Consider the following 26,740-nt stretch of genomic DNA (forward strand, 5'->3'; position numbering starts at 1 on the left):
CAGGGGCTGGGATCTCTGAAGGCCAGCTAAAGAACCATTTGGCCTTGTAGATAAATAAATCAAAACTGGAGGCTGAAATATTCACAATAAATATAAATGCTTATTTCTACATGAGAAAGAACTAAACACAGAACTAACTCCAGCACTAGTGTCTTATGAATCAAAATCAGGTGTTGTCCTAAAAATATTCACCAGTTCAAGCAAGAAATACTTCAAGCAAATTCAGTGCTTCAACTTATGCAGGATTTTGCATCAATGGCCACAATGGTAACTCCAGTCTTACAACTTAATAAAAAACCCAACATGGTATTTTACCCAGCTCGAGCACAATATCCCTTCCACCTCCCCAGATCTCAGAACTTGTCTCCACAGAATATTTACATGGGTGTGAACAAAATTTCATTTCTGTTAAAAGGTATCTGCAAGCACGTGGTTGAGATTTTTCCATTAATGTAGCTGGGAAGTTGCTCCAATGCTTTCACACCAAAGAAAAGAAAGGTAAATCATGTTACAGCAAGAGGCACCACAGAAAGCCATGGGGAAAGCAAATCAAGCACTTAAAAAAACCCAAAACCAACCAAACAAGAAAAACCCCCAAATCCTCCTGTTTTTAAAGTCAGTCCCTTGAATCCAGGGGGATGGTGGTGGGTTAAAATGTTTGAAGATGGTAGTGCTGGGGGTGTGTGGAAGCTGCACCACACAGAGTTAAACAAACACACAATCCCATGTGTTCAAACCCACATTTATAAATCTTGGTCGATGCCCAGTATTGACTATGAAAGGCTGGAATCTTCTCATCTGGTTCCTGTCAGCAGCAGGCAAGTGGGATCAAATGTGGGGAAAAAAAACGAACAGGAAGGGGGAGACAGAAATAAATGTAGTTGAGGAGCCATGACTTTCAACTCAGAGCAGGAAAATGCCTCAGGTGCAGATATCCCTCCACAGCCAGGCATGAAAGGGACCCCACGGGGAGAGGGACAGGGCCAGCTGGGGACCACAGAGCAGCTCAGAGCCACAGCAGCCCCCCGTGCCTCTAATTGTTATGAAAATCCTGGGTCAAGATCAGAGGCAAATTATTTGCATGGAAAATTGAGCCTGTTCTGATCTTCATCTCTTCAGAGGCTTCAGTGTGGATTTCTAATTTAGAAAATAGTAGAAAATGGCCCTGTGTGCTTGATAGAGGGCAATTAGTGCTCATTAACAAAACATGCTTTGGTCCAGCTCGGAGCAGTCCCTCTCCAGAGGGGAAAGGGGAAGGGATGAGCTGCTTTCTGTGCATGGGGTGGATGCTTTGATATGGTGGCTTGGTTTCCAAAGATTTTGGGGTTGTCTGTGCCTAACATACAGCAAGCCTTGGTCTGGATGAGGGCTGGGGCTGTACCAGGTTGGCTGGCCTGACTCTGAGACTGGCTTTGGCACCATGAAGCCAAAAGCCTGGCTCTGGATCAGACTAAAAAAGTCTGGAGTTTGGATGGGGCAGTGGATTTCAGTGCAGCCAAAGGCACAGAGATGTACCTTTGATTAGACAAGTCCTGCAGGGATAAAAGCACTTTCCAGCTCTGAGTCTGACATATGGTTTCTCCACAGCCTTCCCCAGTGTCACTCCAATTAAACCTCATTTCCATGAAGATCATGTGGGTCATTTTAGCCACCCTTCACCAGCCGTATTGCTGAGTGATGCGGGATGCAAAGTCTGGACAAAGAGCTGTCCCGGTCCTTTCAGCAGGCGGAGAAACAAGAGAGACTCTGGTCCCCCCGGGCTGTTCCCAGCTGGATCCTCCCAAGGGAACATCCAGCACTTCCCAGACCGGGCGCCAGGTGTCGGTGCAGGCCCATCACTGCGGCATTCCCAACCCTTCCAGCATCCCTTGGGCCGCTGGGATAACGGCGGGCTGCACTCGCACAGGGACACGAACAGGGAGAGGAGGAGAAGGGAATGTCACTGAGCTGCCACAGCATTTGCCCCTCGAGATGGAGAAGGAAAGAGGAGCTAAAAGGGCAAAACAAGTCTTTGAAGACAAGACATACCCTTCAAACTAGAGAGCAGGGAAACAGGGAGGCAGATTAGTAAGCACATGTTCTGGAGTATTTGTCGGCTTGTAGCTCGTCCTTATTCCCAAACACACTCTGGCAATGACTGTTCCCTACTCTCACATATTTCAGAATAGTTGGGATGATCTTTAGGGCCCAGGTGCAGAAACGGAAGCCAATAAATACTCAGGGCCAAGCACTTGTCTTGTCTGACATCTTGTTCAATGACCACTTCAACTTATTCCATGACTAGTCAGGTAACTAGTGAGTTATCTGACCTGTGGGTTCTGCACAGCTTCTCAGGGTGTTAAGATGTTTGTTACTCAAGATGTGACAAAATGAGAGGGAAAGCTGGAAACCATACCAGTTCACTGAAATCAGTTTGACAAAGTTCTGGCCAGAAACATTTTGAAGATCTTGGATGATTCTGCTAGAGAAGAGAGCAGATGCTCATCCAGCCCATGCAGGAATTGGGGTAATTCAAGTGTTCACCCAGAATGGAGAAGTCATGTCCCCAAAGCCCCTTCTGTCCTTCCACCACCAACTGGTGTGCTCCCAGCTCCTGCTGGGATGCTCAGCACATGAAGCCCTCCTGCTACTTCTGTTCTCATCCATCGAGGCCCAGCTGGAGCCAGGGGTTTGGCCTTTGGAGTGTCCAGTAACACCAGGCACTTTGCACTCACCTTATGTGAGCCAGCAGTATTTTTAGTGCTCAGCTGAATGGTGGCAAGCTGGGCACTGCCCTGGCCAACAGCCTCCCCCCCTGCAGGGGCTGGGCCACTTCACCATGACCCTGGCACACCCTGGGCTATCAGCCTTGGGGCTGCTCTTCTTTGCCTCATGTGCCTCTTTGCAGTTCTGCCCAGAAAAGGCTCCATGCACAAGTCAGGCCTGGATCTGGTGAGATCCCCAAGGGCTTTTTTGTGCCTTTTCCTGTTTATCCTTTAAGATGTGGTGCATTGGAGACTGCAGGGAGCGTATTAGCTGATCAACTGACCTGCAGGTACAAGGAGCTGCTTAATTAGCTGGTTTAAAGGAACATAAGGGATGTGTGTGTCGCTGCCAAGAGAGAAACATAAAGACAGCAGCTGCTTGAAAACAATTTTTCCTTTCCTGTTTGGAGAGTTCTTTAAAAACGTGGCTTTTTATACTGTGCTAATTAAAAACAGCAGTTCAGGCTTGCATTGAGCTCAGTACAAGGGCTCACATATTCACATTCATGGAAACAGAAAAAGACAGGAGCATAAAAAAAGCCTGGTGATTTTGTGGAGTTTGTGTTCCTTGTCCTCATCTCACAGTAATACCTATTTCCTCTGTAAGTGCTCTTGTTCTCAAAGCAGGTTGGTGCTGCACATGCCCTTCAAGGACAGCACAGCCAGATAGGAACTGACTTCACTGTGGGATCAGACCCAGTTTAACTCCTAGGCCAGTGCTCACCCAGTTAGAACCCAAAAAAGAAAGGATGGTGATCAGAGCAATTGTCCTGGGCAAACCAGAGGACACCAAGTCCACTCATTGCAGTTTTGATTGTCATATTTGGCTACAGCCAGTCCAGAAAACAAGTTCTTTCTATTGCAAAGTCCTTGAAGTACAGAACAACTCATGCAGATTGGACCAGATCCATACAAGTTTGTGATGTGCAGCACCTGAGTGTCTGCCTCTGGAACCTTCCTGCCCTGGCCCAGCTCAGCGTGGGTCTGACAGTGACAGCAGCTCCTGGCACAGCTCCTGCTCCCTCCTGGGGCTCACAGGCCTTTGCTGTGCACCCTGAGGACGAGGGACTTTGTTTTTAAACGCTCAAGAACATGAACAAGGCAGGGAGAGAGAGTCAGAACCTATTTCAGGAAGGTGCTTGTGGCAGTCAGGTTAAAATTAGACCATTTGTTCCTAAAAAGACTGTGCAGGACGACAAGCGTTTGGCAAGAGGCTCTTCAGTGGGGAATGTGACACAGGAAGCGTTTACACTGTTGGCAGTGATGTCACCCGGCTGCCCAGCATGGCAGGGCCCTGGGAAGCTCTGGGATGGGGCACTGGAACTTGTTCAAGCCACTCGGTATCTGTGGGCAGCTGGGAGAGGAGCAGGCGCGAGGCAGACGTGTCGACAGGTCCCGCCGCCCGGCGCTCCCGGATAAGGGAATCTGGAGCCAGGGCAAAACTGGGATTCTTGCACTATTTGTCAGGGGCTCTTCACCCTCCTCTTCCTGTCATGTTCCCCACCTTCCCCCCCTCCTCTGGCTGCTCCAGGAATTCCTGCCTTCCGAGCTTTCTGCCTTCCACACCTGGCCCATCAGCGCTTGTGCTTCGCAGCCCTGGGCTGGTGGGATCGTCAGGGAACAAATTGGTGGGCACGGGGCCCAACAGCTCAGCCTGGAGGGACAGGACGTTTGGTTGCCTCAGGGAAGGGACTTGCTTTGATGCCTAGAGAAGGGGCACCAAGTCAAGCTCTCAGAGATCTGTTCTGAGGTTTAAAGTACAGTAGTGCAAAAAATAGCCCAGGAAAGCCACACAGTGTTACAGTTGGGAGGTACAGAAGTCTTAAATGCAGACTTTCTCCTCCAGTGGAAGCTTTCTGGTCCTGAGGCAATTATTGAGTACCTGCAAAAGCTCTCATTCATTCTTGCTGCAGAGCTGCACAGACAACAACCTGGTTCAGACCACAGGGGAGCATCACACACATTCTGTGCAGGGGAGAAATGCAGAGACAAACACTTGCTTAGACAGCAGGTAAGATCCTCAAAATGATGCACATTTCCACTTCTCAATCCAATATTTAAATACACTTACACCGGCCAATCCTGTCCCCTATACAATTACAGAATAAAAGACCTAAAGGCACTAACTGAGTCTTAATTTAAATCATCCTGCTCTCAATGCTTGACACAAGAAAACAAGGAGAGAGATGTACAGAGAGAGAAATGTGCTCTAGCAATTTAGAGAACAGATCATTTCCCAAACCAGTAGCAAGGCAGTGTGAGATCTGTCTGAGTGTCAGGTCTGTTTGAACTTTAACTGAGATTTTCTGTCCTGTGGGCAAAATGAGACCTCCATGACCCAGTCCAAAGGTTCATCTTGGCTCTGACTTCAGTGATCAGTCCCATGGCTGGTGGAACCTTGGAACAAAAAAAGCCCTCAGATTTGTGAAGCACTAAGTAAGACCCTTTTTTTTTTTTTAAATTCTTTAAACTAACTAATCCCCTTCTGGTTTGCATCAGTTAAAAAGTAATTGAGGCTATTCAGTTTATGAACCCAAATTTATAATGATTTATTTTTGCAAGGCATGGTTAAATTTTCTAGAAAATGCAGTTTGCTGGTTTTCTGCTATGACCACCTTCCTTCCCTTCCACCCCCCAAAACAGCCATAGCCACTAATAAACATGTCTTTCCTCACTGGTAGTTTTGGTATGTTTGGAGGAAATTACTGTCCTAGCTATGATTAGAGACTGGGACCCAGAATTCATTTTAGGCCTCCCAAAGTTAAAGGAAGGTCAGATTTGGAGCAGTCTATCTGTTCAGGCCCATATTCCCTTTACTCCTTACTCTTGTCTGAGAGCAGCTCTGGTTTATTAGTATGTCATCCAGAGGATTTGCACCCTGATTCACCTCTGCCTCTACCAAACCACCTCTCTGCACTAAAATATCATCATGTGCTAAAGTGTGAAAGATCTCCTTGTCCTATTACACTTGTCAGGTGCACCTGACCTATCTGGGCCAAAGAATGTTGCTGTATCATATCCCTTCTCTCCTCCATTCATTCTTCCCATGGCCAATATTTTAGGCCTTCTTGGTCATTCATTTCCTGCTCTGCACTGGCCTGAGACATGATGTCATGGCTCACAATGGCCTTCACACTTCAACACTACGCAAAAAATGTGCTGTTATCCTCAGGGAGGTGACATGGTAAAACAAATCCTCTTGGTCAAACAAGGCAGAAGTTATGTGAAGAATCTCCAGCAGGAAAGGGACACTGAAAGCACTTTCTGCCTCTGAGGTTCTGTGGCCTCTGACAGTTGTGCAAAGAGGAGCCACTCTAAGGTGCTGGTTTTAGCAAAACCCAGTTAGGGGTTTACAGCACAGACACCTGTTCATAAAAGTGGGTTTATTCAAAGAGGGGTTTTCAGTGCTCAGATTAAGATCCTTTGGAGGGTTCTCCCACATTTCAGAAAGCACTGAAGCACTATTCTCTATAAAAAGCAGACTGTGTGGCTGTATTCTTGCCCTATCAGCCCATTATTGCTTATTCTTGCCTAGCTTTCCCATCCATCTTTCAAAGCAGAGTAGAGAGAGCCCAGTCTTGGGGGACAGTGAGTGGATACACAGCAGAAATTACTCCCAGATCAGGAAGTTCAGATAGACATGGATCAAACTTACTCTTGGGCGTTCTGCTCACTGCAGTGAGGCACAGCAGTGTCACCTGGGCTGTTAGTCCTGGCTAAGGGTGGCATCGAGGGCCCCCTTTTAACAGGCCATGGAGGAAAGGGAGTCCAGTATTTCCTACAGCCTATCAGGCAGGCACACCTATAACAGTAAAGAGTTTAGTCCAATATAGGTTGGAAATCTTCCAGGGTTTGGACTGAAACACCCAGAGAGAGGGAGAGAGAACTGAAGCTGTACCTGTACAGCTGTACCTGTGCACAGTTACCTGTGTAACTGGTCAACAGTGACCAGTTTCTTGGATTCTCAATCTGATTGACAGTCTTATTAACCTGAGTAGCAACCTTAATTCTCCAGTCACTTAGTGAAGAGAGGGCCTGGGTGAAAACTCCTGTGTGTTTCCCCATCCATACAAGCCCATTGCAAGTGTGGGAATGACACAACTTGCCTTTACAAGGAGCACTTTTGTGAGCTGAAGCAGACACCACACACCTCCTTTTCAGAGGGAACCTCTGAACCCACATTGTTCTCATCCTGAAGCTCACTTTAAACTCTGGATCTGCAGTCATTAAACCATCTTGATTACAGGAATGATTCTTTTGCCCACTGGCAGAGCCCCAAGGGCTTTGTCTCTCCAGTGGCATTCAGTTGCTTAACACAACTGTCTTTCCCCCCTGTAAATGAAATGAAATCCTGCCATTCTAGAAGGCTCTGCCAGCCCATAGACACTAATCATTTGACTCTAACTTTTGCAGACAGAGGAACTGTAATGATTGCTCTCCTCAGCATCCACAGGCAGATTTAACTGCCTGCCCCTAACCTGTGTCCTTTCAGATGGTGTATTTGGTGTTTGCACTCACCCAGGGAAGCAGCCATGGCACTGGACATCCCCCATCCCATATAGCCAGTTCACCCATTCCTCTTTTGTCCAGACTGCAAAGGCTGGACAGTGCATCCCAAGGGGAAGTGGTTGAGTCCAGAGCTCTGGGTGACACTCCCTAGTGACAAATCTATTCCCCCTCACAGTATTCCCACCTCAATGTCACCACAAGGGCACATGGAGCAGCCCCTGGGGACTCTGTGGGCCTGATACCCCCGTGCTGAGGCTTTGCAGCAAGTGGCTGGTGGGAAAGGCAGGTCGGTGGGGTGCCTGATGTGACAGGGGAGGTGTGAATGTGGCGCTGACAGAGGAGTTTATCTCAAGCACGAACACAGGCTCCAGTCCTGTAGCCTGAGCACCTTATCTCAGCTTTAGCAGTGTTGGTGTTAGAAAGGCTGCTCGCCCATCACGCTGTGCTGAGGAGCAACAGCTAAAATATCCTGTCCCTCTGGCCCACGGCCCTGCCACCCTCCACCACAAAAGGAGGCAGCTATTTCCAGAAGCTTGGCAGACACGGTGAGTATTTTCTGGGAAAACAAAGAAGGGCTGTCAGATGGAGAACAGTGGGTGATAAGAGCCGCCACAGCCACACTGAGTTCCTGAGAAAGAGAGGCTTTGCTAAGCTCTGGATGAGGCTGCATTCCTACCACTGCAGCTCAGCCTCCTGAGGCAGGAAGGAGCTCTCCTGTTCACACACAGCCTGATGTGCATCCACTGTGGAATTCCAGGATGGCCTCCCTGGCACAACCAACCTGACATGAAGGATTCGCCTTCTAATCACAATGCAAGTGTGCAGTTGTGCCTGAACTGGTGAGAAGCACAGCTGAAAAGGACTGTAAATGTTGGCAGGAAGAAAAACAATACACACATGAATCCCAAACAAAAACCAGGATAGTTTACATCCCTGTTCTCAAAACACAGAGACCAACATACACAACTCTCTGGTCAGAGTCCACATGTCTGAGATGTGTCAAAACCAATGGACAACTGGGATCCTGCTCTGGGAACACAAAATTGAGGTTATGCCCAGTACCACTCTAACAGGCTGAACAAAACCTACAGAGTGTTTTTGTGGGTGACAGGCTTTATGTAATGATCACATTTTTAGTTAGCCAGGCTATTTTTAGGTTTATCACCAGTCCATTAGGAGAGGGGAAGTAAACAACCACTGCAACTTCTCGGACAGGTGCCATTTCATTGCTGTAGCTGTCTGGCCATTTCTAGAAATGGCTTCTCCTCCTGCACTCTGCACACTCACCAGTGGCATGCAGCAATAAATAGCACAATGGGAGAGTGTGACCTCTTGCCCCTTGATTTGGCTGCTTGGCCAGCAAGCCTTGATCAATGGGCCCTGGTGACACTGCTCCCAGCTATGCCAGGGTGGGCTGGGTCACAAAGGAAAACCTGGCAGATGTTACCCCAGACCAAATGCTTAAGAAATGACCCCCCTGCTCCCATCCCTTCTTACAGAAAATTAAAATTCTGCAAAGTCCACTGTAAGAGTCCAGATCAACACATCTAGTGCTGGAACTAAACTTAGCCACCCACCAGAGCATGTGACACTCAAACTTTTGAATATGAAGCACAAGCATTCATCTATCACACACATACCATGTGCCTTCCCAAGACATAACCACTCACACACACTCCTGTGGCTACTAGAGCCTAATCCCTGCAAAAGAGCCACTCAGACCCTTCTCACACTGCCTGTACCATGTCCTTGATTCTGAAGTGATCGTTTTATCAAAACCTCCGTGTCTGATTCGTTTTCCCTCCTTGAAGCAGAATTTGCTCTGACCGAACTCGAGGCACGTTCTGCACTCACCAGGAGAGGTCCCCACACACCTCAACAACGAAGAGGAAGGCCAGGTGGGATCTCACAGCAGTGACCTTCTAGTTTTGCCGGGGAAACGTCTCTCAGCTCAAAACATCTGGGGATATGTCACGTCCATGCTGGCCACGAACGGTTCTCTTTCTATCCCCTGTCAGAGGTTGTGATCTGCAGACTGACACTGCAGCCTTTCTGCTTGCAGCTGCCAATTAGTTGTGTGCTTCACAAACAGTTCCTTCAACTTGCTCCCTCTGGAAGTCCAGCATTTCTGTAGTAAGGCAGTAATATGTAGATCAATCAGATCTCAGTCCAAACACCAAAGGTGTCTCATACAACACAGAGAATAAAAGACTCAGATTCTGAACAGTTTAGGGCAGGATCAGCCTAAGAATTCCTGAGACCCCACTTAAAGGTTATGGGGGAGCAGACTGGCTGCCACGGGACCATAAAGACCTACATGGTTTGAAACCATGCACAGCTAATTGATGTTTTCAGCTGCTCTGTGAATACCCACAACTTGACCGTGTAGACATTCCCACCTTTCCAAAACAACTGGGAAGCAAGATGCTGTTCATCTTGATAGAGGTGAAGCTTAGCCAAAAATAGAGTTTCAGGTGAGGATTTATGGAACATGAGCACTTCTTTAAGCCTCTGCCTCTCACCAGGCACTGACTGGAACTCTTGAGCCGTTGCTCTGAACTCAACTTGTTTCCCATTTGTTCCAGGATCTGCTTTATTGGGTCTCCCCTCCCTCACTGCTGCTTTCCTGCTGGGCTTCATTACTGCCAGAAGAATGTGATAAATATGCCTAACAAACTTAATATTAAAATTATGCCATCAAAACCCAATGCTCCAGAACCACCTACAGCCCGTTACTAAATGCCAACCTGCTGCCCTCCTTGTCCCCGGGTGGTCTTGGCCCCTTCTTGTCCCACAGGGCTACAGAGGAAAACATCCCCTCTTCAGCCCATCAAATTGATCAGTGGGCACTAATTAGTGAGCTCAGTGTCTGTGCTCAGTCTCTTCTCTGTAGAGATCCCCCCGTGCCCCCTCCTGCTGCAGGGTCTCCTCTCTGAGAAAACAGAGCTCCTGCAGCCCAGCAATTCCCACCAAGCTTGGGCTTGGGATGCTGCTGTGCCCTGAGCCTTGCCCAGCTCAGCTCCAGACCACTTGGGAGAGGGGCAAGGGAGGGGGACATTGAGGCAAATGCTTGGAGACCACAGTTAAATGTTAATGTCTGCTAATGAGGGGCCCCTGGTGCCGGCTTCCATCACGGACTTGGCCATCCCACTGTGAGGGAAGCTCTACAAACACGTCCCTGCCCTTTCAGCTGGCTGCAGCGAGCCAGGGAATGTTGGCCTGAGCAGCTGGGAAGGAGAGGGAGGCTGAAGGGGTCCCTGAGCTGGGAAGGAGGAGGATGAGTTGCTGCAGCAGTGCTCTAATGGTACCTGTCTAAGCAGGCCATGCACATCAGCTCCACAGCTCACCTTCCTCACAGCAGCCTGGGGAGGTGAGGCAGATACATCCCCAGAGGAAGAGTTTGTTCTGACCCTACTCTTTCAATCAGATCTCTGCTGGTACAGGAGAAATATGTCAGTAAGCTGGGAAACAATTTACTGTTGGAGATGAGCAACACAAACCAACCTGCTTCCTTCCACCCCTTATGGAGGATTTGCCATAAAAAGGAATACCCAAACCACTTTAGGAAGGGGCACAAACTTGTTTCCTGCCTCTCAAAAATTTTCTGCTGTCCTCAGGCATTCCTGCCTTCTTTATAGACTGAAGTTTGTGCTGAAGTCTCCATCTTAACTGCACCACCCTAATGGCAAGTTTTGAAATCCTGAGAGGACCCAGAGAGTAAATCAGAGATGTTTTCTCTTCCTAACTCCTTCTTGCCACGGCACCAAATCTGATCTGAACCCAGGTGTTGACTACCTGGACTGAAGCTGCCCTCCTTGTCTGGGTTATGCAGCACACTCTGAAATGCACTCCCATGGAGAGTCATTGTTTGGGAGATGGAAAACCCTTTTGTTGTGCTCACAGACAACATCCAGCTGCACTGCATTAGGAGGGGAGGCAATGGCACCATTGCAACAGGGAAAATTCCAAGTAAATATTAGGAAATCATTGTTTCTTTAAGATTCTCAAAATTCAACTTGACAAGGCACTGAGAAACTCCTTCTAAGCTGGCTCTGCTTTTAGCACAGGATTGCACCACAGACCTCTGAAAGTCCTTTCCAGCCTTAGTTATTCTGACTTTCCCAGCATAGTCATAGGTGAGGACTGTGCTGGTGTATGTATGTCCAGCAGCAACCACACAGAATTCAGCAGTACCCCAGACAAGTTCAGAGATCTTGAGGTCAAGATTTATTATCTACATCTATGCAGACTTGTGACAGGCCAAACAAACCACCAAAACAACCCTGTGCTTCTGCAGAGGAGGAGAGACAACCCTGAAACTGCCCTGATCTTCTCTCACTGTCTTGTCACACTGCAAGGTACACACCTCAAACCTCTGGAATGATGATTTCATTTTCTAAGACTCATGTAATATGTGGCTTTAATCAACATCAACAACAACAAAATGCCAAAAATATAATAACATCAGACCTCCCTCTCTGTCACAGAGGGATGTTTATAAACCATCTCTTTACAATATCCATTTCAAGAGACACTTAACAACTATGTTTCAAACTGATCTGCACATGAAAAAAACATTGAAACTGGCACATCACAGAATTATTTTCTCCAAGCCTTCAGGACCAACAAGTTGGTACCAAGAACTGGCTTCCAAGGTTTCAGTAACTCAAATATCAGATGAAAAATGCCAGATTGTCCTTAATTTCAATTTCCTCCATACAGATCCAGTTTAATGGCCTTTAACTTTGAGCATCACATGTGTGCAAAAATACCACAAAAGGTCAAGATATGTCACTGCACACTCAGGAATGTTTCAGTTTCTCAGTGGGGCCAAATTTCAAGCCTCTGCTTCCTTTCAGACTGATTTCAGATTTAACACAAATTGTGTCTAACAGACTGAGAAAGAACACATAAAGGAAATGTTTTAAGCTGGATCCAGGGAAAGAGGAATTTCTTTCTCAGTTTAAACCTTGTAGAAGCTTTCTGTGCTTGTCAGCTTTGTTTCAGCCACACTCATGTCACTCAGGCAAGTAACTAATGCAACTTGTTATGTTTTAAAGACTTTGATTTCCCTTCTTCTCCAAATCACACTTTTTCAGCTCATAAATCAATAGCATCAGACTATATGTTATGTTGTTTTATTATACTCTCATATTATTATGTAATAACACTGAGTTCTTACACAGCATGTTTTCTGAGACCCCCATCCCTCTGGCTGGGTGTGTCACAGGAGCCCAGTGAAGGTGTAGTGGGCACAATTCCCTTCCTGTCTCACTCTATATTTCTCACAGTTATTTTTCTCTGGATGAAAAGGAAAGATTTAGCAGTGAGCCTGAGGAACACTGAGCACACTAACAAACAGAAGTGGCACAGGACAGCAGCCTGCAGAGCCCTCCAGATGCACAGCAACAGAATGATGCTACATTGCCCAAGTGTAAAATGCTCCTTTCATTTACCATCAGAAAAGAGAATTATTTCCTCCCTCCCTTCTCCTCCTCCTCCTCCTCCTCCTCCTTCTCCTGGGAGGATGAAAACAGGTCAGAACCTCAAACCAATCCTTGCACTAGCAGGAACTCAAAAGGTGGCCTTGGGAGGGATTGGAGGAAGATATAAATGCTGATAGCTGGAGACACAGAGCAACACTGAGCTGGAGAGACTCGAGGGAAGGAGGAATCAGAGACACCAAAACGGGAACATGAACCTGAAACTCCTTTTTTGCCCTGGATTCCTTCTGCTGCTCATTGTCAGTCAAAACCAAGCAGGGGCCAGGTCCATTTCCAGCTTACAGGTAAGTGACTGGCTGCTCAACAGAGCAGAGAGAAGCTGATGGTTCTTCAGGAATTAGACACTTCAGATGAGCTCTGTTTCTTCCAACCCCAGCTAAAGCAGCAGGAGAAACTCAAGAGAGTTGCCAGCAGGAACCCTGAGGTGGGCAGGCACAGAGTTATGAAACAGGGGAAACTCAAGTCACTGATTGCTGGATTTAAGTTTCTGATCACACGAGGCAGTTGAAAGGAAAATGTTTTGCCTTTTTTTTCTTTTCTTGTGGGGTGAGTTTGGGGATTGGAGATGTGGGGTCACCCTGTGACTGAGTAAAACAATGAACTTTTGGAGCAAAAAGGAATCATCCTGGAAGGACTGTGATCTCAAGCCCTAGAGCAGTCACCTGCATGCTCCTCCCTGAATTCCCTGGTTTTGGCTGAAAGAGGAATTATGGGGTTGTAACTGCAGGATCTCCTCCTCAGCTCAGTGGTGCAGCTGGGGAGTCTCAGAGGTAGAACATAAGAAAAAGGAGAAGTGTGTATGTGTGCCTGTGTGTATCTGTGTGTGTAGCAATTTCAAGTCAGCAGGAAAACACATTTCAGCTACTGGACTAGGGATCTGGTATTGCTAAGTATGAAGTGACCTCCCAGTCTGTAAAGAAATATTTAATATAATCCTTCAGGACCAATTCCAGAGTGTTATTGCATTGATTCTTTTAGTATTCTAACATATCAACTATTTTTTTTCTTGTTCCTTATTCACTTGACCAAGGCTCTTTCATCATTTTTTCACAGTTTATCCCATACCCCACCTCCAGGAAAGGGTTAACTGGCAGTCTGCCAGCTCAGAACTTTAGGATTCACCAAGAGCATATAACCTGAGAGCACCTTGAGAGAGCATTCAGAGTTAGCTCAGAGAAGCTTTGTGAGCCAGAAGAAACTCAAGATAACCATCATCAGCTTCAGAAACCACTTCAGTACTTTCATCCTTTGATAAATGTTAAAAATAAATGTCCTCAAACTTAGTGCTGAACGTGGTTTATATGAAAACAATGAGAGTTTCCAGAACCCTTCCTTCTCCTCCCTCTCCACCTTCTACCCTTCCCTTTTTCCAGAGTCTCTCCAAACTGTTGGATGAAGATCTGGAGCATCCCCTGGTCTCAGAAGAGAGGGGCCATGAGCAAGACGAGCTGCTCCCAGGAGGTGTCTTTGACCAGGAAGATCCTGAAGTCCCGTGGCCCCAGGACACGATGGAGCAGCCCCAGGGTGTGTCCCTGGGGGACGGAGCAATCCAGAGATTCCTCAGCGACCTCCTGAGTCTGTCCCGCAGATACCGAGGCAGAAGCAAGAAGGGCCTCCCCAGGGGCTGTTTTGGTGTCAGGCTGGACAGAATTGGGGCCCTGAGTGGCCTGGGGTGCTGAATCTGCACTGTGGTAAGAGAAAGCCAGAGGCAGGTCTGTGTGTGTGTTTAACCTGCAGAAGAGCAGAGTTAATTCAGCTTTAAGGAAATGGTGCCTTAAAGTAACTTTTGCCCTCCCATCACAAGCACATTTCATTATTTTACCCTCCTCAGAATTCACTGCCATCAGACATATACTTAAAATCTCTGATTGCCACACCTCTCTTTGTCTGCCTTCACCCTTCCTGCACATCAGCTGTGTGATTTCACCTGCTCACAGCAGCCAGTTCAGAGAGGTTTTTCACCAGCTCCCCAGGGATATTTGTCTCAATCCAAAGAAACTCTGAGCAGAGCAGTGGGGCTGAACCTGGCCCTAGAACAGTCAGAAATCAGTTAATTTCCGTGTGTGAAATCCTGTACATTTCTCTTTTTTTTATTTATTTATTTATTTCTCTGCTTTCTCGACAGGACTGGCTTCGAGGTTTCACAGGACCTGTTGCCTTTCAGTGAGATATTCAGCTCTTTTTCATATTGGCTCCACCATCTCCTACACGATGTACTGAGCAAATTGCACCCACTTCCCCCCTGAATTACCTGGCCAACAGAACACACGTTTCCTGTGCTGCCTGTTTGTATCAGAGTAATTACTTGTGAACATCTCTCTGAAATTTAGTTACAAAAAGCCACATTTGTACTGTTAGTGTACTAAATGTGTAAATAAACAAGTTTTATTATGTCTCAGGTAATAAACTGCTTTCCATAATTTAGCGAATTTGCTTCAAGCCTTTGCTGTGCTTGTCTCGTGTCACTCCTGAAACAGAGCCCCAGTTTGCAGTCAGACACAATCCACTGGAACTCAGAAGCATTTTGGGGGGCTGCTGTCTGGTAATCAGAAATCAGGACATACAGAGCCCCAAGTCTTTGCCCCACAGTTTGAACTAAGGGCAACTCTCTTAGGTGGCATCAGTAGAAAGCAGTGACTCTGCATTTAAATCTGCCACTGACAGAGGAAAACAACTGTTTCTTCCAATTGTATCTTATTTTAAAAAATAAAACCAAAACAAAAAATAATATTGCCCTTCTTTGAAGGAAGTCCGAGGGCACCCTACTCTTCCACAGGCAGATCCAGGTATTTCAAAGCACTAAGTAGAAAATTCAAAAACATATCCTCTTATGCTCTTTGCTGCTTAATCTGTTTAACTTTAATAGCAAAGCAGCAGCAGCACTGAAAATGCCCTGAACAGACACTCAGTGGAATTTACATAGACACCCCTGAGTACAAGCTCTCCAACAATGGATTATATAACAAATATGATACGTGTATCATATGATACAATGAATTTATTATGCTCTATGTTGCCTTTCCTAAGCAAAAATCACAAGAAAATTAAAGATTTCATGAGCCAGATGAAGACTTAAAGTCAGGAATGGAAGATGAAAGAACAAAGCAGTTTTCACCGTAATTCCATATCAATAAATAGACTATACATGGCTTAAAACTAACAATTTACTTAGGCTAAGAAGAAGCAGACCTGCTTACTTTTGAGGAACCAGGATCTTGTGACAGTTGCTAATGGGAAGGTTACAGCTCCCTTCCTACTGATCCTGAGTCTAAAGCTCGCTCCCAGCTCTCAGTAACCCTCAGAGCAGGGACATTCTCACAGGCACAAAAGCTTCCCAACATTGAAATTTCGATGAAAATCCAATGAAGGGTAAGTGCTACTGGAGTTTGTTTCCTGAACATCCTCAGCTTGTTTCCAAACTCAGCTACATTAACATAAACTCTGGGTCATTGAAGTTATTTGCAGGAAAATAACAGGGGGAAGAGGAGGTTCAAGTCTGAGCTGGGAGCACTTGTGAACAGAATCCTACAGAAGATGAACGAGAAACAGATAAGAGCTGCAATTATAGAGGCCGAGCCGGTAACGTGCCATCCCATCACCTGGCATTTTGCGGGAACGTTTTAAAAAGCCACTTTTCAGAAAGCAAGAACAATTTATTTCACATAAAAGGCTCCATAATTAGATCCCCGGGACTGAAGCCAAGTGTGTTTGTGTTTTAGGTAATTTACCCAGTTCTATTAGCATTTCAATAACCAGAGCTAAGCTTTGAAGTGAGGATGCCACTCAGATGGGGGAAGCTCATCTCTGGCTGTGCCGTTTCCATCTGCCAAGCAGCAGTTCATGAATTTACAGACCAGGATTACAGAAGTGGCTGAGGAGAAAAGCCCCCAGTAAAACTGCTCCTACAAAGAAAGAAACATAGATATATCTTTCTCAACTGTGTCTGCTTTTGGGGAACCTGATTATAAGTGATGTCAGGCAGCAGTGCAGTCGAGATCTGGTCTCATCCAAGACTCATTTCTGACTAGTTTATTACTAGAGGGCTAAATTGTATTTGTTCCCCTTGGTCATCACACAGATCCTGTACACTCTCACTGCTTTATCCCTCTCCATTCCTGTCTGTCTCTAGTACACACAAAATCGGGGTTGATTCACATCCTCACCCATATCTGCTCCTGTTCTGTATCAACGTAACACTCCCACCTGGCGTGAGCTTCCTTCGTTCGTGTTCCCTGCCTTCCAAACACACACCTCACTTCTCCGCCAGGCTCTTCTTTGCTGTGATGCCTTCAACAAAACCGCCTGGGATCCAGGTGGGGATCCATATCCCCCCTCTCCTTCCCTCGGCAGGACCTCCTGGAGGCGCTGGGGCAGCTCCGGGGGCAGGACGGGGAGCCAGGCCCGGAGGCCCGGCCTGTGGCCGGCGCTGAGGGCGGCGGGTCCGGCGGGAGCTCCCGGGGCTGCGGACCCCGGTGCCGTGAGGGGCAGAGCCGGTGAGGAGCCTCCCGTCCTCCCTCCGACCGGGGCGCTTCTCCGGCTGCTTTGGGGCGAGCTGGGAGAGGACGGGGCTGGGATGCGGCCGGTCCCGAGCCCGTGGGTGCCGGAGCGGGGCAGGAGCGGCCGCTGTCCCCGGCTGAAGGCTCGGAGCGGCTCCCGCCGCCAGCTCCCTGCCCTCCTCTCCCGGGTTTCTGGGGGAGAAGGAGAAGCTGAAGCCGGGCCCGGCTCCCAGGCGCTCCCTGAGCCTCCAGGCCAGTGTCCAGCAGCCGGACAGCCCGGCTGCCCCCGGACCCGCGGCAGCGGGTGCGGAGCAAGAAGCTTTTGTACAAAGCCTGCATTGCTTTTTCTGAGTGTTTGTTGTTTGGTTTTTTTTTCCCCAGTCATGGCCTAGCACACGATCAGAAAATACAGAAACCCCCTCCAGAGCGCTGTTCTCCCTCTGCCCTCAGAGCTCAGTCCCGACCCTGGCCAGAGCACCTCAGGCGGTCTGGACAAGCCTTTGTGGAGGGTCGCAGCAGCGGGAAGGATGGGAGTTACATCCTTCCAGGACGATCATCAGTCCCGTGACCCTCCACGCTGCACTGAAGAGACAGTGCCAGCTCCAGGACCGCGGCAGGGAGCCGGGATGCCTTTCCCGATGGCTTCACGGCTGCTGGCAGGGAACGCTCCCACAGGAGGTGGGCACCGGGCTCGGGGTTAATTCCAGGTGGTGTCCTGCTCGCCCCCCTGTGCCATGGGCTAATCCGCTGGTACCAGCGCCAGGTTTGGCACGGCAGGCTGGCACAGAGGGGGCCGCTGAGAACAGAGGGACTTCATCGCTTTAAAAATACATCTGACTGCGGATGAAGGGCTGCCAGGGCTTCAGCACCCGGGACAGACGCCAGTCCCCTCACGCCGAGCGCCAGCCCAGCCGCCGGGCGCTGCCGGGCTCTGCCGGGCTCTGCCGGGTTCTGCCGGGCTCTACCGGGCTCTACCGGGCTCTGCAGGGCTCCCCTCGCCTGCCCGGAGCTCCCTGCTGCCCGCACTGAGCCTGGAGAGTCTAGCACAGAAAGGGGCAGCCGCCACACATCCCAATCACCGGGAGAAATACTCCATGCTTGGGATGAAAATTAATTCCCCCCCCCTTGGAAAAAGTGAGGCACTACTTAACTCCCTTAACCGCAGCATGGCAGCTCTGGACGTTTTTAGATTTCCCTTTTGATTCTCACACTGCCTCATCTCTTAATTTCCTTCCCAGTCTAACCAAACTGCAGGGAAAGAGAGCTTGGGTGGGGTAGGGTATAGTTTTGTCAAAGGGTTTAATCACTAGGAGATGAAAGGAATCCAAATCCAGCCTCAGAACAAAGGCGACTACAAAGGCTCCTTACAATCAGCTCAGACTCTTCAGCCGCAAACGGCAGGAGGAGAATGGACATCACGGGAGGGACGTGCGGCGGGTCGGGGCAGCACTTAGGACAAGTTTATCAGCAGAAGGAACCCACGTGGCACCACCCAAGGGCTTACAGCCCTCAGCCTTACAGGGCTGAAAAACGAGGGCGTAGAATCCTCCTGCCGGGGAAGGGGCAACGTGACCCTCAGCTGAGCTCTGTCCATCCTCCTCCTCGCAGGGATCCCCACCCGGGGCTGCGGCAGCACCTTTGGTGCTCCCCCTCTCTGCTCTGAGCAACCAGAGCTGCTCTAAGGGAGCCTCATGTCCTCACACCTCCCACCCCACACCCTGCGATGCTGAGGAAATGTGACATTTTCCCAACCCTAAAATCAGTCACATTAAGGTTTTTATAAGAACCTGCTGCCCTGTTAAGGCTCCTGACAAGGGTTTTACCGGGGAAATGCCCAGCTGAGCACAGGCAGTGCCTGGATCCTGACTATCCATCGCTGGGCTATAAAGCCTTAACTCCACATTCATCTTACCAGGGTGGTGACACTGAAATAAAACAAACAAACAAGTGATTTTTAGAGCTTCAACAGTGATGAGCTGAGTTCTGACATTTTACTGTACAAAAAAAAACCTCACAAAGCAAAGCTCAGAGCAAGTGACAAAATGTTTCTGTGCAGAGACAGCACTAGAGAATATTTAGTGCGTGGGGGTGGATGTGTGTGTGTGTGAAAGGAAAGAACCAAAAAATACAGCAATAACAGATCTTAATTATCTTAAATTGGACACTGGATATTAATGAATAATTCTGGTTTATATTCTCACACTTTTGCAGTTTACAAAACAAAGTTACAACTCGGTGTAAACAAACACATACACACACCAAGAGCAGCAGGAAGAGAATGATTGTAACTAATTAGTGAATTATACAGACACTGCATCATGGAGTGTTAATTAAAAAAATAATAAAAAAAAGAAGCTATCAGGATCTTAGTTCTTAATAGCACAAAACAAGAATGTGCTGGGATAACACACAAAAAAAGAGCATTTCTTCCATTTACTGAAAAAAGAAAGCATGGAGGAAAAATAGAGAAAGCTGTTATAAAAAAGGGTTTCATGAGAACACACACGGAGTTGGGCTGAATTCAGACTATATTAGGAAAAAGTAGCATCTGAACATGACTCCACAACCTTGGGAATGTCCTTTCCAGTATAATTTTGGTAGCTGATCATGTGAACAGTATGTCCACATGTTTGTACACAAACACCATGTTAAAAACATTCAAGACATGAGAAATATTTTATCATTGTTTTATTATTTAGAAACTAATTAGGAGATCCTTTCAAGATCTATATTCATATGAAAAGTCAACAAATTATAGACATTCACTCTTGTTTCAATTTAAAATAAAAAGAAACATTAGGAAAATGTGGGGCAAACAATGTGCTTCATAATTTAGAACTCTTGCACTTCTGTAAAAAAAAATTTATTTTTAATTGCACTATATGCATAAAGACAACAGTGGAAGAGGAATTTGCAGCAAATCTGTATTTCATTTAAGAATAGGCAGTTTTTAGCTAATTTAAAAAAACTTCAGCACTCAAATAAATAAATACTTTTTGTTTTTAATCTATTAAACTGAAGATTTCATTTTAACCTCTCCCAAAGCACATATAGACACAAATTCACCCATTCTTCCTTGGGGACAGATTCTGATTCCTTTCTGAATAACACCGAAAGCCGTCTATTGAAATTTCTCATCGAGCAATTTTCTTTCTTGCACGAGGGTACAGGAAGATTATTCCTGTATCTGGCCACATGGCCTTTCAATTTTATTGCCGTAGGGTCAAGCCTTACCATCGATGTTTAGAGAAATCCCATTATTTACAGGTTTGGCTGTTAACAGGGACAGTGTTTTCGGTGGTGCCGGAGCCGTCGGCACAGAGGGCTGGAGGCACTCGCTGTCCCTGCAGAGTCAGTCCTTGCTGAGGTGCAGATCGAGGTGCTGCTGCTGTTGGGAACACACAAAGTCTCAACGGTGATATCACCTCGACAGCACTGGGAAAAGAGAAGTTGGCCCAAATCTGGGATTTTCAGCACACTCCGTGGTATGCGGTGGCCACACATATTCCATATATAGAAGGGAAGTGTGCACGATGCTGTAGGTGTCCTAAAAGTAGATTTATCTTCAGCCTCTACTCTTCATCTGAAAAGCCTTCTGTTTTCCCTGTAAAAGGTAATTTCTCTGTGGAAATCTTCTAACTGAGCAGAGTTTAGAGCAGTTTCGGGATTGTTTCCCGTCTCCGTAAATCTGACCATTCTTGAAAGAAAATTGCTAAGAATTTCCAACTGGATCGTGTAATCACTGCCCCGGTATCAAGAGGAGGGGGAGTGACATGAAATCACTGACTTGTGACATACATTCCTCAGCAACGCGGCTGCTGCCTAATGACAGCTAATAAAGGGAATCTTCCCTTGACAGAGCTGCATGCCTGCAGTGGGACTGGAATGTGCCCAAGATAAACCCCCTGATAACCCAGGAAGCAGAGATCACACCCCAAGAGTATAAAAGAGGAGCTTCGGAAGAGAGAGGACAGGACAAGGAACAGAGAGATCCGAAGGGACATCTCAGAAGAGACAGCTTGAACTTCACTATTCCCAACCAACTCGGCGCCATGGACACTAAAGGCTCATTTTTCTATGGCTTCCTCTTGCTGCTGCTCATCCAGCTCCAGTCCAGCAGAGCCAACCCCATCTACAGCCTCAGCCCTGCCAAAGAACTGGCCAGCATGGAGGTGAGGACTCTCTCTCTTCTCAGGTTTAAACTTTGGGGGTGCTCAGCAGAGTGTGAGGTGGTGCTTTGCCTTCCCTTTGCATGATCAGACAGCAGTGGCCACATTGGCCACCACATGCCAGGGGACAAAGCCTCAGCTCTTCACAGGGGCTCAGAGAAGCTCTGCAGGGCAATATCCTCCTTCGCTGGGTTCACCTGAGCTCCTGGGCAGCACTGGGAATTAAAACTGTGATGTTGTGGGGATGTCTGCTTTGGGGTTTTGGTTCTTTTCTCTTAAAGATCCATCTCCTTGGGGGCAAATATCCAGAGAGGGAAAAAAAATCTTCAGAGTAGCTCTACAAGAACAAACAGAAAACGTTGAGGTGGCTTCTCTCTATCCCACTAAAGGGCAGGAGTAGAGAAGCAGAGCAGCCACAGGGCTCTGGCTTTGTGAATTTGAGAGATTTGTGTATGGATGGGAGATGAGGAGGTAAAGTGGAGCACCCAAAGTCAAATTTTAGAAATGTTTCTAGAGGAATACTATAATCATTTAGTGTGGCTCACCCAGGAAAGCTTCCAGAGCTATGAAATTACCAAGTGCAAACTCTAATGAGTGACAGGGAACATCCATTGTTGCAGCACAACACAAGCTTAAGACTCAGCCTCACAAGATGAAATTTGAAAGCTCAAACCTTTCCTTGGTCTGGTACCAGTGACCAGCTTCTCACAGCTGTTCTCAGGGCCTGAGAACAAACTTCCTGAGATACTGGGACAGTGTCAGCTGTAGCTAAAACCACCCTGTGCCTCTGGGCTGTTTGCAGCAGCCAAGAAGAGCGGCTTCCAAATGCATTGTCAGGCAAGCCATGAGGCTCACTCCTCTTCCAGAGATGGGCAATTAGGATCCCCTAATTGGTTGAGCTGCCCTTGAGAAGGTTATCTGATCCCTGTCACACAAAGCTGTACAAATTACACAGAATGGTACTCAGGAAGAAATCACTCAGCAGGCAATAATTTAGCACAGGGGTATTTTTGGTTGCTTTAAGGAGCAGCAATCCTGTAATCCCCAGGGCAGAGATCAGTGAAAACACCAAGAGCTTCTCCAAGTGGTGTCCATTGAAATAGCCAGGGGTGACAGAGCAGCAGCTTCTGAGAACATGGTTATGGATCCAAAGGTTCTCTGAGGCTGTACCACTGCTGGGCTGAGTGGTAGCTCCCTGTGCAACTCAGACCTTGGGCTTTTGTTCCTCTGTCAAGAGTTGTAACCTTGCCAGTAAGACACACTTGGTGTCAAGCAGCTTCATTCAGCTCACAGCTGTAAATTCCTATAGATGGAATTGCTGTGAACAGGGATTTAGTGCAGAGGACAGAGCTCAAGGACCTGGGATCCAACCTGACAGTCTCCCATGGGACTACTGATGAATGCAGAACGGGATGACTGGAAGACTTAGCAAATGAGCACAAAACTAGGAGTTTCATGAAGTTAATCCTTCTCTTACAGGCTCTGTTGGAGAGGCTGGAGGATAAGTTTGCAATGATTGAAGCCCTGGAGTCCAACCCTGACCTGCCAGAACCCAAACCCCAGGAGGAGATCCGCCCAGAACTCGACGATGACAGCGAGGACCAGAAGGCTGAGCCCAGGCTGGCACCCAACCCGCCCCTGTCCTTCAGGGACCCCCTCCTCAAGAGGCTGAGGGGGCTGCAGATGCCCAGGATGATGAGAGACTCCGGGTGCTTCGGGAGGAGGATCGATCGGATCGGCTCCCTCAGCGGGATGGGCTGCAACGGTGAGTCACTGTCTGGGCCACCCCGGGGGAGGAGCAGCCCTTTAAATCTTTAAGAAGACACAGTCTGAGAAAGGAGTTGATTTTAGCCGAGTATTTAAGCCAGTACTGTTTTTTCAAAAGCACTGTTGACGACGGTGCCACAGACTGAAACAGAAACAGATTTTAGTAACATTTATTTCATGTTTGCTTTGCAGGTTCCCGGAGGAATTAGGATCAACCTCCCTATTCCCTGCTCTGAAGAATGCTTTACAGTACCTGTTCCTCCCAAGATGAAAGCCAGATGCTTTCCAAGCTCCTCAACAGAAAGTTATTCCTATTTTTATTTATTTATTTATTTATTTATTTGATGTTTTTTTAAAGAACATTTCTTGCTCTAGCACCAAGAGACCATCTTTAAATAAAACTAACACATTAGACATCTATGCTGGACCTCTCTCCTGTCTGTTGCATTAAATTTTCTTGTATATTCCTAAAGTCAAAATCCTAAGTTTTATTGGTATTCTGGTACCCACAAGGCTGGATCTTACTTACATGAGATAGAGAAAGTATGAACTTGGTAGAAACTGAGTTTTTCACTAGAGCTTTTCCATCTGCACTAAAAAATTCTAACAGATTAGCAGGGAAAAAAAGCTTTTTCAACATTGAAAGACCAACATACATAGACAGGGTTTCAGTAACAAGAGAGTCCTTTTGCTGGTTTAGATTATTCAGTCACAGGAACTGCCACAAATCCCCCACCTAAGCAAAATTTACATGGAAAAAAATAAGAAAAATTATAACACTCCACGAGTTCCAAAATAACCAGAGGGAGGAAAGGGAATTCATTGTATTTGCTTTCTAGCACTGGCCAAATAAAGGTTACGAGCATCAACAGAAAGATACATCAGTAACTGTGTCTTGTCTCACTCTGCACGTGGCTGAGATGCTGATTCCCAGCATTTCTTGAAGGATTCTTTGAATAATCCTTGAATATTCCTCATGAGAGGGCAGGTGGGATCACTCCAATTACAAAGCAGCTCGTACAGAACTTTATTTATCACTTTCTGGGAACGGGCCCTCACAAAGCTGTTCTGACAGGGCTGATGGGAACACTGCAAGGCTGATCAAGGTTTTGTTTAACCTCTGTTGAGATTTTACACTTAGGAGCTGAATTTGACCCAAAATATATTCTCCCCTCCAACAAAGAAGGTGATATTGCCAAGTGCACGTTCAGTCACCATCCCAAGGACCAAACAGCTCAGAATCCCATCAGCCCCAACAATGGCATCGAGCCCAGCCCAACACAACTGTCCTGTGACTGCACACACGGCTGGGAACTGGGCTATTTTGAGCACCTCATGAGCCTCATTCCCAGAATCTCAGTCCATTCCCAGGTACTGGTGTACCCTGGGAAGCTTGTTCAGGGCCCTGAGAAAGGAGCACCAGGACAGACTCAGCTGGAACAGTCCCATTCTGACTTTGCTCCTGCAAATGCACAGGGAGAGAGGAACAACACCTGGCCAGGACAGGCTGTGGGAGGAAGGTGTTCCAGGGCTGGGACAGCTGCTCACAAAGGCTCTCAGGGACCACAGCTCCAGGGAAAGGGTAAATCTGAGTGCACACCACCCCTGTCACAGCTAAGGCTGCTGCACCCCTTGAACAGGGCTCGTGCCACACACGTTTCTGACAAGCCACCCTGCCAGTCCCTCCCTGCCCTGCTGGCACTGCCTCTGGGAGGGACCTGGGTGCTCCCTGCCACGTTAGGCCTTGTGATTCTTCCCTAGGGAAGAAGAATAGAAGTCTAATCTGAGGGGGATCATTTTGCTCCACTCCAGCAGGAAACCACACCTAGTGTGATAGAAATCACACATCAGAGCCCCTCCTTCCAGCAATGGCAGCTAAAGGCAAAACATCTGTGCAACAGTGTCCACACAGGTTTCACTGTCAGGAGAATGAATTCCCAGCAGCTTCCATGAGACATCTCTGCAGTGAAAGCTACAGTGACTTAGCATTTACTCAGAGGCAGTTTCACAGATCAAGGGGGTGTGAAGTCACCCTTTGGGGAGCCTTTGTGGGGACAATGGGGCTTTGTCCTCTCAAACAGGCTTTCCAAACACACCTGTTTCCCACTGCAGCAAGATGGGAACACACAGGTGGATCCCTCCACACCAGCAGTGGGCAACAGCCCGGACTTCCCATGTGCTGCTATAAGGGGAAGTAAAAACAATCCACTTATTCTAACAATAACAACTCTTGCTGGAACTGAATTTTACCCAGTCAAGCAAAACTTGCACAGACACTGTAAATTGTCCCTCCCTGTCAGCCCCTCAGGGCACAAAACTCTAATTAGTTCAGTGGAATGTGCTAAAAATGGCAAGAAGAGTCGATGCTGCCTGACCCAAAGGCAGGTGGGTCCAGTATTAACAGCAAGCCAGTTCCTGGTGGAACAAGTCTGTATTGGCTGGCAGACAGTAAGTTAATGGACCCTGGGGTCTGGGAGAACCTCATTGAGGGTAAGCAATCGAGGAAAAAAGCACCTCTGACTGGATTTTTACTGCTGCTCTCATAAACACACTGAGCTGTAAAGCTCCCTCAGGGAAATCCCACAGCCAGGTCAGAACAGGGCTGCACACTGGAACAGGCACAGGGAAAAGCTGAATGAGGGGAACCTGGCACTGATGGGCTCTGCAGGCAAAGAGCATCACCCCAAGGACGGGCAAAGCCACCACTGCTGATGTGAGGGCTGGATCAGAGAGAGCAGGGAACAGTCTTGGGAACAGCCACCTGCAAACAAAGAAATATCCCAGTGGGATCAGAGAAGGACCAGGCTCACACCCTCCACCCAGCTCTGATGACATTTGCCACCTCCTGCCATGCCAGAACTTCATTCTCACTTCTCAACAGCTCCTGGTAGAATCCCTGATGAGCAGTGCATAATTCAGCAGCTTTCTGTCCTTTGAGCTCTGAAACCCAGCAATTCCACCAGCATGCTCCATGAACTCTGTAAGACACGAGCTTTGGCTGGAAAAGTGGTTTGCTTGGCGTGGGCTTTATTTGCAAACTGGCTATGATGGTTTCTTTGCCCCTCAGACACTGCACTATCCCTTTCCAGCTCCCCACTAGATGAAATGCTTCACTGGAATCCAAGTCTGCAGAAAAGAATGCCAAGAGGAGCTGTCAGCACTGCTTTGTTTCTCTAAGAAATCATGTGTGGAGCACAGGGCACACACTCTCCACTGCTGCAGGGAGACGTGGAGCTGTGCCAGCTCACATCCCAGGCTGGCCACAGCCAGCTTGCTTGATTTACTTTCCCTGAATCTTGGGCCCCAAAGGCATTTGCTGATTGACATCTGCTTGATAAGTGTGTCCCACACTTTTATGTGGGAAGGAAGGATGATTTGTAAGACCTTCCCCCTCCCTTACCATCTCCTGCCTGCTCTCTGGGAAAACCAGCACAATGCTGAACAGAGACAGAAGCAGACTTGGGAGTAGGGGAAGTTTTAAGAAAACAGAGGGTGGTGGGAAGGCAGCTACAGTCAGGCCTGCTGTGCTGGCAACTGGGAGGAAGCAAAGG

General features: G+C 47.6%; 2 protein-coding genes across 2 annotated transcripts; both read left to right on the top strand.

Annotated features, from left to right (window-relative positions):
- Positions 1–12,909: 12,909 nt before the first annotated feature.
- On the top strand, positions 12,910–14,436 carry LOC103762061 (C-type natriuretic peptide 1). The gene is made up of 2 exons (XM_008928705.2): positions 12,910–13,041; positions 14,131–14,436. Exons 1-2 carry the CDS (start codon positions 12,949–12,951, stop codon positions 14,434–14,436), a joined length of 399 nt encoding a protein of 132 aa, XP_008926953.2. The 5' UTR covers positions 12,910–12,948.
- A 6,786-nt stretch (positions 14,437–21,222) lies between these two features.
- On the top strand, positions 21,223–23,658 carry LOC103762062 (natriuretic peptides A). The gene is made up of 3 exons (XM_008928706.2): positions 21,223–21,425; positions 22,902–23,187; positions 23,382–23,658. The coding sequence occupies exons 1-3, from the start codon at positions 21,306–21,308 to the stop codon at positions 23,396–23,398; spliced, it is 423 nt and encodes a 140-aa protein (XP_008926954.2). The 5' UTR covers positions 21,223–21,305; the 3' UTR covers positions 23,399–23,658.
- The last annotated feature ends 3,082 nt before the right edge of the window (positions 23,659–26,740 follow it).

The sequence above is a fragment of the Manacus vitellinus genome, unplaced genomic scaffold (genome assembly GCF_001715985.3).
Source record: "Manacus vitellinus isolate BGI_N305 unplaced genomic scaffold, ASM171598v3 scaffold_46_pilon, whole genome shotgun sequence".
Lineage (NCBI taxonomy): Eukaryota > Metazoa > Chordata > Aves > Passeriformes > Pipridae > Manacus > Manacus vitellinus.